Source organism: Cryptomeria japonica, chromosome 3 (assembly GCF_030272615.1).
Source record: "Cryptomeria japonica chromosome 3, Sugi_1.0, whole genome shotgun sequence".
NCBI classification, from domain to species: Eukaryota; Viridiplantae; Streptophyta; class Pinopsida; order Cupressales; family Cupressaceae; genus Cryptomeria; species Cryptomeria japonica.
This window is the reverse complement of record NC_081407.1, coordinates 997,089,387-997,102,837: the sequence shown is the minus strand read 5'-3', so window position 1 is coordinate 997,102,837 and position 13,451 is coordinate 997,089,387. Positions and strand designations below refer to the sequence as shown.

At 39.4% G+C, this 13,451-nt stretch overlaps 2 protein-coding genes across 2 annotated transcripts in view; one reads left to right on the top strand and one right to left on the bottom strand.

Moving 5' to 3' along the window:
- The window catches only part of LOC131045306 (signal recognition particle subunit SRP54 2), a 216,112-nt gene that overhangs the window by 2,593 nt on the left and 200,068 nt on the right, over window positions 1-13,451 (bottom strand). The window lies entirely within an intron of this gene.
- LOC131873920 (uncharacterized) lies at window positions 11,840-13,025 on the top strand. The gene is made up of 3 exons (XM_059217094.1): window positions 11,840-12,044; window positions 12,153-12,561; window positions 12,675-13,025. The coding sequence occupies exons 1-3, from the start codon at window positions 11,895-11,897 to the stop codon at window positions 13,016-13,018; spliced, it is 903 nt and encodes a 300-aa protein (XP_059073077.1). The 5' UTR covers window positions 11,840-11,894; the 3' UTR covers window positions 13,019-13,025.

The following is a 13,451-nucleotide window of genomic DNA, read 5'->3' as shown; positions in this document are numbered from 1 at the left end:
TCTGTAGTGGAGATTGTTTCTGCCACATTTGCAACATCTAATAGTGGAGGAAAATATGGCTTCAAGAGTTCCACATTGAAGACTGGATGAAGACCCAGAAATGGAGGTAAATTAAGCTCAAAAGCATTATCACCAACTTGCTTGATGATGGTGTATGGCCCATAACGTAGAGGACGAAGCTTCCTATTGGCACCCTGCAATCGTTCCTTCTGGATATGCAACCACACCTTGTCCCCGACTTGAAAATTATGAGGAGTACGATGCTCATCATGTCTCTCCTTATACTTCTTATTGGTGTGTTCCAAAATTTCATGAACTTGTTGTTGTAGATGATGAATTCTATCGATGAACTGGGCTGCCTTACCTTCCTCCTTACCAACACGTGGAACCAGATCAGGTTGAATAAGTGGTATGGCAACGTCCATGGGTGCAAGTGGCTGATAACCAAGACAAACCTCAAATGAGCTGTGACCAGTTGAACTGTGAATTGCCCTGTTGTAGCTATGCTGAACATATGGAAGACTTTCATCCCATGTGCGGGGATGTTTTGAGTGGTACATTCGTAGGATGTGTATGATCATCCGATTCACTACCTCTGTTTGACCATTTGTTTGAGGGTGGAAAGCAGTAGACTTTGTTAATTTTGTGTCCATCTTTTCCCATAGTGTAGACCGAAACTTACTAAGAAACCTGCTGTCCCTATCCGAGATAATGGTATTCGGCAGACCAAAATGAACCCAAATGTATTCAAAGAATAGCTTTGCAGTGTCCTTTGCAGAAATTGTTTTTTTACATGCCACTATTACTACCATTTTCGAGAACCTATCTACCACAACATACACACAATCATGGCTTCTTTTGGTGGTAGGAAGACCAGACATAAAGTCCATAGAAACTGAGTGCCAAGGTTTTTCAGGAACAAGAAGTGGTGAGTACATCCCAAGTTTACGATTGGCAAGCTTAGCAATAGCACATGCGGTACAAGCTTGAATATATGAAATAACATCATTTCGCAATTTTGGCCAATAGAAATACTTCTGAAGTATAGCAAGAGTCTTACCTATACCAAAGTGACCAGCAACCTTACTATAGTGAGCTTCCCATATCAACTTTTTGCTTTCTGCATTGGGCACACAAATTTGACCAAGGTGACAAAGCATTCCATCCTGCAAATAGAAGTCATTCACTTGATGTCCCTTCACTAATTGATTATAAACATCTGCAAATTCAACATTGTTCTCATACAAGCAAGCCCAGGCTTTAGTTTGATGATCACATGAGTTCAAAACCATACTTATGGCTGCAATTGGAGGCCTGCTCAAACAGTCCACTACTTTGTTAGTACTTCCCTTCTTGTGGTGAATATTGAGGTGAAATTGTTGAAGATATGCTGACCATCGTTGATGTCGATCATTCTGCAACTTCCCTTGTGTTTGCAAAAATTGAAGGGGTTTGTGATCTGTGTGGATGACAGTCCCCTTACCCAAAATGTAATGTTTCCACTGCTTACAGGCTTGAACAATAACATACAGTTCCTTGTCTGGTGCAGGAGCACCCTTCTAAGGTCTTCCTCCATTTGGATTTTGTTGGGATTTTGCTTCTTTAAGAAGCCATGTAAATGTAATAAGAGCCAAGAGCTCATTGGTCTTGTTTAGGTCCTAGTTTAGGCCCTAGGTTCACAAGTCTAGGTTGAGTTTTCTTTTGGAGTAGAGGGTATGTGTGCCCATTGATGAGTTTGGGGTCCTTTTAGCATGGTTGTGTCCATAGGATAGCCCAATGTAGGCCTAAAAGTCAAGAAAAGCAACATTGCAAAAGTTGCTCAAAAGTTGCAAAAAGTTGCATGACAACTTTTCAAAGTTGTCATGCAACTTTTCCACCTAATAGGTCATAACCTTAGCTTGGCGTGGAGAACCCTAACCTTGGCACACAAACCGAGGCAAAGACATTATATATGGTTGCAAACCCTAAAATAATGCGTTGGATGTCGGATTGTATGGGCAAAAGAAAAAGACCTTGACTGTGACTGTGTTTTGGTTGCCAGTCGGCACAAATGGAGCAATGAAGGATTGTTAATGGATTGTTCTGGAACTTAAATGGTATTGGGAGTCTTGTTTAGTGTTGACACATTCATTTTGAGCACTTAGATTAAGTTTGCTTTCCAAGTTTTGGTGTGTTTGTAAATACTTTGCAAATTTCTTCTTTACTGTCCAATTTTGGACTGTTTTGTGTAAATGGGTTGACAACTCCTATCCCCATTGTGGAAACACCATGAAACCATGGGGAATAGGAGTGCAGACCCTGTACAGTATCTCAGAGAAAGCAAGGCCCTTGAAGATGCAGGAAAGCCTTTCAAAGACCCACTCCTAGGCGAGACTAGACTGTGCCCGGCTAGGAAGGGTTAAGGTTGCAGAGGTCCGTGAGAGCAAGGAAGGACAAGGAAGGAGGCACCCTTTGGAGGAGTTGTAGAGGGGTGTGTGGAGCATCATTGGTGAGAAGGAGGAGCTTCCACCAATCCAGACAAGGTGGTGAAGACAGCAAACCCCACTATGACCCTGGCAAGCCTAAAAACCCTCATGAAAACCCTCAAAAACCCCTAAATTCACCTAGGGCAGTGTACGGACACTTGGAGGCCCAAAACCAGGAAAATCTTTGAGCCTTTGCCAAATGAATAGCAGTCCCTTTGGGAAGTTTCACAAGTTTGGGCATCGTTTGCAAGAGGGAGCCCTAAAAGTCCGGAATGGAGGCCTAATTGGGGCACATTCCTTGTAGCCATATTTTGTAGGAAAGAAGCAAAATAGTGAGATCGGTAACAAGTAGGAAGGTCAAAACCTCTTGGGGGCACATGAATGGATGGAGAACTATGTCAAAGACCTGTCCTATCCTTGCTAGAACCTAAGAAGGTGTAGGAAGAGTTAAACCCTTATTAGCCTATGTGAGGGTTTTTGAAGCTTGTGAGTAGGTGAGACCTTAGGAGAGGAATCACATGTTGTTGGTGGGTGGATTGGGCAAGGTCAGGGGATTCCATAAGCAAGGGAAGTCCTAGAGACCCTAGGTGTGGTTGGAACACCTGGTGATCCAAGGAGAGGATCAAAGAGCATAGACTAGGCTAGTCTATCCCATACCCTTTCCCATCATTGTCGTAAGTAGCATATCGACGCACTGTATCAGAAAAAGTTTGACTGTGATATGCAATTGGATGACCATGCTGCATGAGGACTGCCCCTAGAGAATATTTTGATGCATCTGTTTGTATTTCAAATGACTGTTGTAGGTCAGGAAGAGATAAAACTGGTGCAGAACATAACCTTCATTTTAGCCCCTCGAATGCTTCTTGTTGAGCACTTGTCCATTTAAACTTTGCTTGTGTCCCCCCCCTCAATGATTGATTTAGAGGCCAAGACAGATGGGAAAATCCCATCACAAATCTGCAATAAAAGTTTGCCAACCTAAGGAAACTTCGTAACTCTGTGAGATTTCTAGGAGACGGCCAGTCCTTAATCACTTGTATCTTCTCCGGATCAACATGGACACCTTCACTGTCAATAACATATCCTAAGTATCTGATACTCTGCATACCAAAGGAGCACTTTTCTTTGTTTGCATAAAGCCCATGATCTTGTAGGGTTGAGAGAATTTTTCCACATGTTGCAAATGTTCCTCCCAAGTTTTGCTGAAGATGAGTATGTCATCAAGATATACCACCACGAAGGAATCAGTGAATGGTCTAAGTATATCATTCATCATTCTCATGAATGTCACTGGAGCATTTGTTAGACCGAAAGGCATCACTAGCCATTCAAACAATCCCTCTTTAGATTTGAAAGCTGTCTTCCACACATCGGCTGATTCAATTGGTATTTGATGGTACCCAGATTTCAAATCAATTTTGGTGAAGAATCGGGCCCCTCTAAGCTGGTCCAAGAGGTCATCTATCCGGGGAAGTGGATACCTATTTTTGACTGAAATTTTATTCAAGGCCCTATAATCAATACAAAGTCTCGAGGTTCCATCCTTTTTCTTTGCTAGAACAATGGGGCTGCCACAAGGTGATGCACTTGGACGAATATGTCCCTTCTCAATCAATTCTTGTATTTGCCTGTTAATCTCATTATTCTCAAATACTCACCTATGATAGACTGGTTCATTAGGTAATGGAGTTCCCAGTATCAAATCAATAGCATGTCTCACTTGGCAGAGTGTGTAGGTACCCCAGTTGGTAACTTAAACAGATTTTTTCATATTTCATCAAAATTTGATCCATTGATATTTTCTGCAGTGTTGTGGTGTTTATGATGGTATGGGAATTATAAATTGATTTCCTTTCTTCTTCAAAACGAATCATCAATAAAATGAATGTTCCCGTTTTGGCAACCAACCTCTTACATTGCTTGGCACTAATCAAAGAGGTAGTGTATGCAGGGCTTACCTCTGGTATTCGGTATTTCTGCTCACCTAATCTGATGGTCAGGCTGCGAGGCCTGGACTCATAAACACCATGTCGCTGGTACATATATGGTTGTCCCAACAGAACATCACAAACATCTAAGGGAGCTACATCACAAATTACCTCATCTTTGAAAGGCTTTATGGAGTATGAAAGGCGACGCTGCTGGTGCACCTAGATATCTCTTCCTTGACTAACCCATCCCATTGAATAGGGTTGCGGGTGGGTTGTTGTTTTCAGATTCAGTCTTTTCACAGTCTCTACTGATATTAGGTTCTTTTGACTTCCACTATCAACGATAAAGTGCAGGGCTTTTCCTCCGACTCACATTTGTGAATGGAACAATCTCTCCTCATCCTCTCGGGGCAATATCCTTGTAGTAGCTACCGTGGCATATGGATCAGCCTCAATGACCTGTTCATGATTTCCTTCTGTGCAAGTTTCTGCCACCTTAGATTCTGCCTCTTCTTCATGCGTCTCCATCATTAAGCTTTTTATGGTTCTGCAATCTTTTGTATTATGCGAGGGACTCTTATGGAATTCACACCACATACCGTTTTCTTGTGTCTTCTTCATACTCCATGTTTTTTTTGTTGGTGAATGGGAGAGGGGTCCTTAGAGGTTTGTTTCCATGTAGTTTTGCCACCTTCACCCTTCCATCTGTTGTTTGCGAAATTATCCCTCCTTCCTTTATGTTTGAATTTCTCCTCAATTTTGGTAGCAAATTTATATGCACTAGGTAAAGTCTCTATGTTTAGGAATTCCATTTCGGTTTGGATGTACCTGTGGAGTCCACTCTGATATTTCAAAACTCGGTGTTTCTCACAATCTTTGATGCCAAGTTTTGCTTCTAAGGCATGAAGCATATTAGTATATTCCTGAACAATTTGGTCCTTCTTCTGTCAAAGCAATTGCCACTGCATATATTTATGTTCATATGTATCAATAGGAAAATATTCTTCCTTTATGTGTTCCATGAATTCTCCCCATGTGGGTTTTTGATCAAAAATAAAAGTGCTGCCATTTTCTACTAGCTTGGATGCTAACTTTGCTTCCCACGAATCTTTCACATGATTTTCAGCTTTGAGGAGAGTGAAAGTTATCTTCTCTTCATCTGAAAACTGATTGACAGAGAAATATCTTTCCAGTTTTGAAACCCAATCATCAACAGCATCTGCATCGATCTTTCCTTGAAATGTGGGTATATCGAAATTCACTTGCACCTTGAATGGCGTATACCCTGTGAATGGTGGGTTTGCTTGTGACCCATGACTTTCCAGCATTTGCTTGAACTGCTCCATCATTTCTTCACGTTGTTTTGTTAGTGCATCTACAATTAATGCTTTAATGTCATCGTCGGTCTGCAACTTAGCCATCTGCGATCGTGTGCGTCTCAAAGGAAGGTAGTCTGAAGGATTCCTTGTTTCCAACCCCAATCTTTGATATGTTGATCGTGTGTGATATGACATACAGGAGCGAACTTGCTTTGATACCACTAATCCGAATTATGGATTCGGATGACAACACCTTAGTGAGAACCTGCGGTATTGTAAATTTTGTTTACAAGAACCAGAAAGCATAGAATTGAAGCAAGCCAAAAAGTAATCTATTCCATTCGAAAATCCAACATATAGAAGTTCATGAGATTCCAAGGGTCACAAAAACCCCTTGAGAATAGAAGTCCAACAGTCACATTTGTTTATTACATAATAAAATCTAAAACCTACGAAAATTTCAAAAAAAAAAAAATATGAAATTTTATCGTAACTTCAACTAGGCATAGCTTTCTACTCGGGACTCGAAATTACGAGCCGTTTAACTCGTTGGAAAGGTTTCCAAGAGTTGTAGGTGAGCTCTTGAAACGACCTTTCGCCACTTTCAAGGGCTAAAAATGCTCTGAAGGCCTTCAAAAATGCCATTTACTAATGTCTAGAAAAACGAAAAAAATATGAAAATATTTTTTCAACTATTTCAGATTTTCTTCTGATCACATATTAACATCTTGTTTAATCCTACCACTTGTTTCCGCCTTTCCTCTCCCGACTAATTTTTCAAATCATCACTTTCGGCCTTGAAAATTTATCTCATGGGCATCTTATGTTGCATTATCAGCCTTCAACTCCCCTTTGGAACCAAGTCTTGTTACTTCCAACCTTACTAAGAAGATCATTTTCTTGATCTATCTCGCCCATACACTAGCTCAAGTAATGGTCGGAGAATGTTAGTAGTGTGGAACTGTCCTTAATGGTTTCTAAGTTCTAAAAAGACTTGACTTTGAGATTCTTATAATAATTACTGCTACCTATCGGCTGATCAGTCAATTCGGGAACTTCGATATCACTTCCACTGATAATCAACTACCCGATCTGTCTAAGTGACTAATATCCTTTTGAAAGCAACGGGTCATACCAAGTGATGGATTTGTGTTAATGGCACCGAGATATCGGAGGATTTGGGAATGTGTGCAATCATGTTTTGAAATCTCTAATTCACCGATCTCCATACATTGTACTTTTTCCAAGACATAATCCTGTGAAGATTTGCATGTACAATTCCGTAATGGCTAATTAAACGGTGAAAACCATACAAAGGTGGTGGCACGAGTTATAGCATTTAATATGGGTCTTTTCTTGCAAAAGGCATTTAATATGTTTACACTTGTTCATTATGATCTTCAAAGTTGGCCGAAGGAACGTATCAGTATGAATTATCCTTCTCAAAATGGTTTTGCCTCATAATGATCAGATTCTTGTAGTTAACCTAGATTTAAATTAGCCAGAGAATGAACAAGAAGACATTATCCTCGAACTATATGCCCTTGCGTGGAAACAACAAACTTGTTTTGCAGGGTATAGAGAGACGGTGACACTAATGGGAAAGATATAAAGTCAAGCCGAGAATCATAACTGCCAATTACAAGAAGAAAATGTTGCAGCCGGAAATCCGGGTGATCAGCCCAACAATTAAGTGCTAAAAATGGTACTTCAAGGAGATGGCTCCACACCAATAATGCAGCTGGATACAGAATCCATCGAAAATCCTCAAGAAGACATATTTATTTGATTGGCAAATTTGGCTTGGGAATGCAAATGCAGCTATGCTGAATACTTACGGATGAGTTTTGTGCTTGAAGAGGAAGAGAAAGCCGAAAGACATGAGAAGGAGCTTGACATGTAGAGGAGTCCTACTCTGCCTGCTGTTTGAATATCGGTTAGAATAGTTGGGATAAAGTTTCCAATTTTGGCTTTGAATTATAAACTCGCATAATGACACGTGTACTTTAAAGGTAGCTTTCAGTTCTCCTTTAGTAAAAATGGTTCTATCCAAGAAACCGTTACCTTATAGGAAGCTTTTTTTTCTTTTTAGATATATACAACTATAGACAGAAGAAAAAAGGGAGGACTAATCCCCCTTGCACTTAGATGCATAAGTGAGAATCGATCAGTTTGCTTTGTTCTAAGTTAATTTTTGGTATTTGATAGCATGTTTTCCTTTTCAGAAACATAATTTATACATGCAAAAACAAAGACTTTGTGCTTTTGAATATGAATCTAAGGATGGAAATTTGTTTGAAACTTTGCATTCGTGCATTTTCTTTTGGTTGACATTTACTTTGAGATTTGCATTCAATTCCTTGAATTCATTTGTGTATTAAGTTATGGATGTACATGTTTACAGAACTTTGAGTCATAACACATTTACATTATCTGAGGAAAATGTCTGTCAATTCCCCATTACAGTTGATCATATATAACAAATGGGTGGATTTTTCAGCCATTTATTTGTGTTCTTTCCTTTGTTTTGCTTTTACGTTTGCCTTTCCTTCTTTCTGGTTAAAAGCATACCCCGTAAAAACCCCAATTATATCATAAGAGGGAGTTGTACCTCTAAAATTCATAGGAAAGTTGTTAAGTTAATTGACAACTTCTCCAATTGTTTTTTGCATGCTTATCTCTATTAATAGGGCGCAAAGGGTTTTGTATTATATTTCAAAAGGGACAAATCTGTAAGCAAACACTACTCACTTTCCCTATATAAGCAAAGCTAGTGTATACTTTGTAACATATTCCATTGATCATCATTTGATCGTATCTCATAGATCTTAATATCAAGCAAGCTCATTTCTTGCATACTCTCTGGTAGAAGGTTTCTTGTGTTTTTGCAGGTGATCTTGGGTGTTGAGCTTATCTTCAGCTCCTACATGGTATTAGAGCCATGTCAATGCAAAACTCTTATCAAATCTGAGGGTAGAGATATTGCTAAATGAGATATCTTCGTTTTTTAGTAAAGTTGAGTATGCTCTTCTCTTGCATTGTATGGTGACTTGGAGAATAAGAAAAGCTGAAAAAAACACCAAATTTGGGGTTTGCCTCTTTGTGGGTTTCTATTGTGTAATGTGCCCATTTTTTGAGAGGAATTAATTAATTAATTTAATTATTTGTCCAAATTATTATTATTTTCATGGATAGCTTAATTAATTATTTTAATTAATAATATTAAGTTAATTATTTATAAAGTCATTAAATAAATTAAAATTTAAAAGATGACTTTATATTTAATTAATTTAATAAAGTGACTAACTAAATATTATATCATAAAGTCACTTCTAGAAGCTTTGGATGTTGGGGTGAAAAAGTATTAAAGGAGATCAATGTAATGTCCCCTTCTAAGGTAGCTTAAAATTAGGGGGCAATTACTTGAATTCTTTATATTAATTATGGATTATAAAGACTGATTTTTCTTGTGACTTATATAATTGATAATATAGAAACAAATTTATATAAAATGACACTTTCAATGTCGCTTGTTATTTCTGATTCTATATATCTAAGAGTATGCTTCAATGAGTTGAGTTGATATACTTGTGTTTACAATGACCGCACAATTTGCAATGACTGATATTGACAGTGAATATCCGCTAGAATGAGGGGCAATTTCTGCTGTTCCACTAACTAATGAGTGCAACCGGTGATGGGTCATGGCCTGTCTCCCCACAACTCTTCCAAACTGAAATGAAAAACAATATATAAAAACCAGAGAAACGGGACTCGCCCGAAATCGCCTAAACTCGGCGAGTCCGGGTCCGAGTCAGGCCAAACAAGTCCCAGGGGCTCAGACTCGGACTCGGCCAAGTCTGGAGGCTAAACTCGCTAGACTCGCCGAGTTGGCGATTTTGGCCCAAAATCGCCAAACTCGACGAGTCCCGAGCCCTGGACTCGGCCGGCGTTGGCAGCAAATAAAAAGTCAAAAAAAAAATAGTTTGTAAAGTTTTTTTAAATCCGTTTTTTAATGTTAATTGTCTTCTAGCCCTAAAAGTGACTTTCATTTCATTCACTTGCAAAAAAAGGAAGAGTAAAGTGAGTTGGGAAGAAAAACAAGGGTGCATAGAAGAAAAACCAGCAAGGAGGAAGCTCAAGTTTTCTTCAATTTTTCACATTGGAGCTACATTGTGTTTCGATTTGGTGCATCAAGAGTTGGATAGGAAGAGTTTGCAGCTCATTTCAAGCTTGTTGTAAGAGGTATGATTGTTTTTTTTAACATTATTTTGTTTCTTATATGCAAAAATTCCATTTTCTATTCATTTATTTTGAAAGTTTTACATTTTCTTGTATGCAAGATCTTTTGTATGTTTGTAATTTGTATGTAGCATGTAGTATGTAGTTGTACTATGTAGGGTTGTATGTAGGGTTTGTAAATTTTTTTTTTAAAAATTGTAGGGTTTGACAAACCCTACAATTTTTTTAAAAAAAAATTTACAAACCCTACTTTAGTTTTTTTGAATGTATGTATTAATTTTATTTTGTATTTGTAATGTTTTATTGCAGCAAACTTCACTTTATTATTTGCCTCAACTTCAACTTTCACAAAACTATCCTAAAATGTCTACTTCGGCTTCTAGACCCCCCATGAGAAAGGACCCTGCTTGGAAATATCATGAGGATTTTCCAGGGCAAGGAAAGGGGCAAACAAAATGTATGCTTTGCAAAACAATATTCCATGGAGGTATATATAGGCTGAAATACCATATTGCTGGTGTGCGTGGACATGATGCCGAACCATGCCTAAAAGCAGTCTCTGAGGCCATACATGATTGTTATGTAATGGTTGAGGAGATTGAAAGAAAAAAGAAACAAAAGGAGGATCGAGCGGCCATTGGGAGAGAGACAGTTTTAGGAAGAGGGACACAGTTAGGTTGTGTTGGAGGCCCTTCTTCCTTACCTCCATATCGTCCCACTCAGTTTGCTACTGCTGGTGCTTCCGTTTCTGCTTCTGCTTCTATAAGTGGCAGTGCCACTGCCACCGCCACTTCTCATGCTCCTACCACTAGTAGTCATAGTGGGAATGTTACCATTGGACCTAGGATTCGTAAATCTAGGTTGGATTCCTTCTTTGTGCCTCGCATTACTCCTGGGTCCCAACCGTCGCTTGAGGGCATGGGTTGGAACAAGGAGGTCCATGATGCTGCTAAAATGACAATTGGCAGGTTTTGGAGCTACAACTGTATTCCATTCTTTGTAGCCAGGTGAATGTTTTACTTTTATGTTTGATAACTTTGATTGTTTTAATTTTTATACTTAACTTATCTCATTGAGTTTCTTTGTGACAGGTCTCCTTATTGGCAACAAATGGTTGATGCCATTACCATATGTGGGGCGGGGTTCAAAGCCCCTAGTGAGAGTGATTTGAGGGGACCCATTTTGTCTCAAATGGTGGATGATGTGAAAAAGGATTTAGATGAACAACGCCACATATGGAGCACTAAAGGTTGCACCATCATGACTGATGGTTGGACGGATAGGAGAAATAGAACTCTCCTTAATTTTCTTGTTTCTTCCGCAGGTGATTGATTAATTTTAGTTTCATATAGTCTTTAATTTTTTATTTTTTATCTAATGGTTTATTGAATGATCATTGACCTAGCTTTATTTTTTTATTTCAGGGGGCACCGTTTTCATCAAGTCCATTGATGCCTCCGCCCATTGCAAGAATGCCACCTACCTATGTGAGCAGATAGAGGAGGTGATTGAAGATGTGGGTGAGGAGAACGTGGTACAGGTGGTGACCGACAATGCAGCAAATAATGTTGCTGCGGGTAAACTTTTGATTACAAACTAATTTTGTTTGCAAATTAATTACTATCTTGTAGTTTGTACCTCCATTAATTACAATTTACAATGCAACAAATTATGTTGCTGCAGGTAGACTATTGATGGAGAGGCACCCATCTATAGTTTGGACTCCATGTGCTGCTCATTGCATTGACCTCATGTTGGAGGATATTGGAAAAATCCCATGGGTCAAGAGATGTGTAGAAAGGGCAAGAAATGTCTGCAAATTTGTATATAATCATTCATGGGTGTTGGCTCTTATGAGACAATACACATAGCAGAAGGAGTTGCATCGTCCAGGAATCACAAGATTTGCCACAAACTTCCTCACATTGCAGTCCATGCTTAGGTCTAAGCCTGCCTTGAGACGTATGATTGTTGGTGAGGAGTGGTCTTCCTCATCCTATGCTACCACCCCTGCAGGAATAGAGATGGCAGACTGCATTTTTGATGAGCAAGGCTTTTGGGTCCCTTGTGATGAGATAGTGAAGGTAATTTTTTTATAAATTCTACAATTTAGCTTCATGTTTTATAAGTTATTATATGTATTCTCTTATTTGCTCATTTTTCTAAATTACACAATATTTTCAATTTTGCAGTTTGTTAAGCCCTTGGTGGTTTTGTTGCGAGTTGCGGATGGAGATAAGCCTGCAATGGGCTATATATATGAGGGCATGGATAGGGCGAAGGAGGCCATCAAATTCGTCTATGGAGCAGATGAGAGCAAGTATGGTCCCATTTGGGAGATCATTGATAGGAGATGGCATCATCAGCTACATAGGCCCATCCATGCGGCAGCCTATTATCTGAATCCGGCATTCCGTTTTATCCCTTCTTTCAAGGCTGATGCGGAGGTCCTTAATGGGCTATATGCAATCATGGAGAAGATGGGACCTGCCGGTACTTCTCAGATAGACCTTTTTCGAGAGCTACAGATGTTCTCAGATGCACAAGGGGAGACCTTCTCTCCTCCTGTCGCCAAACACGCTAGAACAACTATGATGCTAGGTAAAAATAAATTGTTAGGCTTAATTTTAGTTGTATTCAATACTATATTGTAACTTGTTAAATGAGTTCATGAGTGAGACTGATTTTATTTATTTTTCTCATTTCAAACTCAGATCATTGGTGGAACTTTTTTGGCCCAGAGACACCAAATGTTCAGAAGTTGGCCATTCGTATCTTGAGCCAACCATGCAGCGCATCAGGTTGTGAGCGCAATTGGAGTATGTTTGAGCACATACACTCCAAGAGGCGCAATAGATTATCTGTGGAGAAGATGAATGATCTCGTCTTTGTTCACTACAACCTCCGCCTGAGAATGAGAAAGAATGCAACAGTTGACATGTCTCCTATCATTCTAGATGAGGTTGATCTTGAAGCAGAGTGGGCCAATGAGAATCAGACAGCTCCTGGGACTCCTACAACTGTATTTAGTGATGATGACATTGATTGGATCGACTAGGTAGATATAGAGGCTGAGGCTGTAGCCATGGTAGAGGAGGAGCAGAGAACACGAGCAGAGACAGGAAATACTGAGACTCAGAGTGACACAGCTGTTCCTAATGTTGGTGAGCATGACACAGTCGTTCCTGATGTTGGTGAGCATGACACAGTCGTTCCTGATGTTGGTGAGCATGGCATGGTGTCACGGGGAGCAACTATGGCTGCTGAATCATCCAGGACCTACTTTAAACGCCTTCGCAGGGGGCCAGGGCGAGAGGGTGCACGGCCATCTCAGCCATAGGCTTGTACACTTGTAGTTGTATTTAGTTTTACTATTTACCTTTGGTATTTGTATGAAACATTTGATGATGATCATATGATGACATGGATTTTTTATTCCATGAGTTTTGTAATATTGTATACATTTGACAATATTTATATATCTATGTTTC

Bases quoted from the DNA above. Each gene is read 5' to 3' on its own strand.
- LOC131873920 (XM_059217094.1), top strand. From the start codon at position 11,895: ATGCTTAGGTCTAAGCCTGCCTTGAGACGTATGATTGTTGGTGAGGAG. The intron at 12,045-12,152 runs GTAATTTTTTTA...TCAATTTTGCAG, and splicing joins CTTGTGATGAGATAGTGAAG to TTTGTTAAGCCCTTGGTGGT. The intron at 12,562-12,674 runs GTAAAAATAAAT...TTTCAAACTCAG, and splicing joins TAGAACAACTATGATGCTAG to ATCATTGGTGGAACTTTTTT.